Source organism: Numida meleagris, unplaced genomic scaffold (genome assembly GCF_002078875.1).
Source record: "Numida meleagris isolate 19003 breed g44 Domestic line unplaced genomic scaffold, NumMel1.0 unplaced_Scaffold438, whole genome shotgun sequence".
In the NCBI taxonomy this organism is placed as follows: domain Eukaryota; kingdom Metazoa; phylum Chordata; class Aves; order Galliformes; family Numididae; genus Numida; species Numida meleagris.
Window position 1 is genome coordinate 1 of NW_018364655.1, and position 989 is coordinate 989.

The window sequence follows — 989 nt, forward strand, 5'->3', positions numbered from 1 at the left end:
CTGGGACCAGTAAGGTGTACTGGGAGCACTGGGACCCATTGGGGTGACCTGGAGGTGGGGCACTGGGACCAACTGGGGGCAACTGGGAGCAACTGGGGGCAACTGGGAGCAACTGGGACCCATTGGAACCAATGGGGTCTGGCACTGGGACCAGTAGGGTGACACCGAGGTGACATTGGATGGGGGGCACTGGGACCCACTGGGATCAACTGGGACCAACTGGGAGGCACTGGGACCCATTGGGGTGACCTGGAGGTGGGGCACTGGGACCAACTGGGGGCAACTGGGATCAACTGGGACTAACTGGGACCCATTGGAACCAATGGAGCGTGGCACTGGGACCGGTAGGGTGATACCGGGGTGACACCAGCTTGAGGGGCACTTGGGGGGCACTGGGACCCACTGGGACCCATTGGGGTGACCTGGAACTGGGGCACTGGGATCAACTGAGGGCAACTGGGATCAACTGGGGGCAACTGGGAGCAACTGGGACCCATTGGAACCAATGGAGCGTGGCACTGGGATCGGTAGGGTGATACCGGGGTGACACCGGCTTGAGGGGCACTTGGGGGGCACTGGGACCCACTGGGACCCATTGGGGTGACCTGGAGGTGGGGCACTGGGACCAACTGGGGGCAACTGGGATCAACTGGGACCCATTGAAACCAATGGAGCGTGGCACTGGGACCAGTAGGGTCGCACGGGATCGCTGACTCACTCGTGGGGCACCGGGACCCCCACTGTGACCCCCCCCCTCCCCCTTCTTCCCCCCATCTTTGTCACCAGTGCGGGAGCTGCTGCTGTGGCGGTGGCCGTGCCGCTCGGCGCTGGCCTTACTGGGAACACTGGGAGCACTGGGGCTGGTGGCCCGGTACAGCGTGGTGGCGGTGGGAGCCTACGGAGCCTTGGCCGTGCTGGGCGTCACCGTTCCCATGAAGCTCCACCAGGTGGCGCTGCGGGCGCTGGGACGGGGGAAGCCCGAGAGCGAT

The 989-nt window shown here is 65.0% G+C and overlaps 1 protein-coding gene across 1 annotated transcript in view; it reads left to right on the plus strand.

Moving 5' to 3' along the window:
- Positions 1–54: 54 nt before the first annotated feature.
- The window catches only part of LOC110391651 (reticulon-2-like), a gene marked incomplete at its 3' end in the record, with an annotated part of 5824 nt that continues 4889 nt past the window's right edge, over positions 55–989 (plus strand). Inside the window, 1 exon segment of the mRNA XM_021383603.1 lies at positions 55–988. Within this exon segment, the coding sequence (XP_021239278.1) occupies positions 933–988 (56 nt within the window).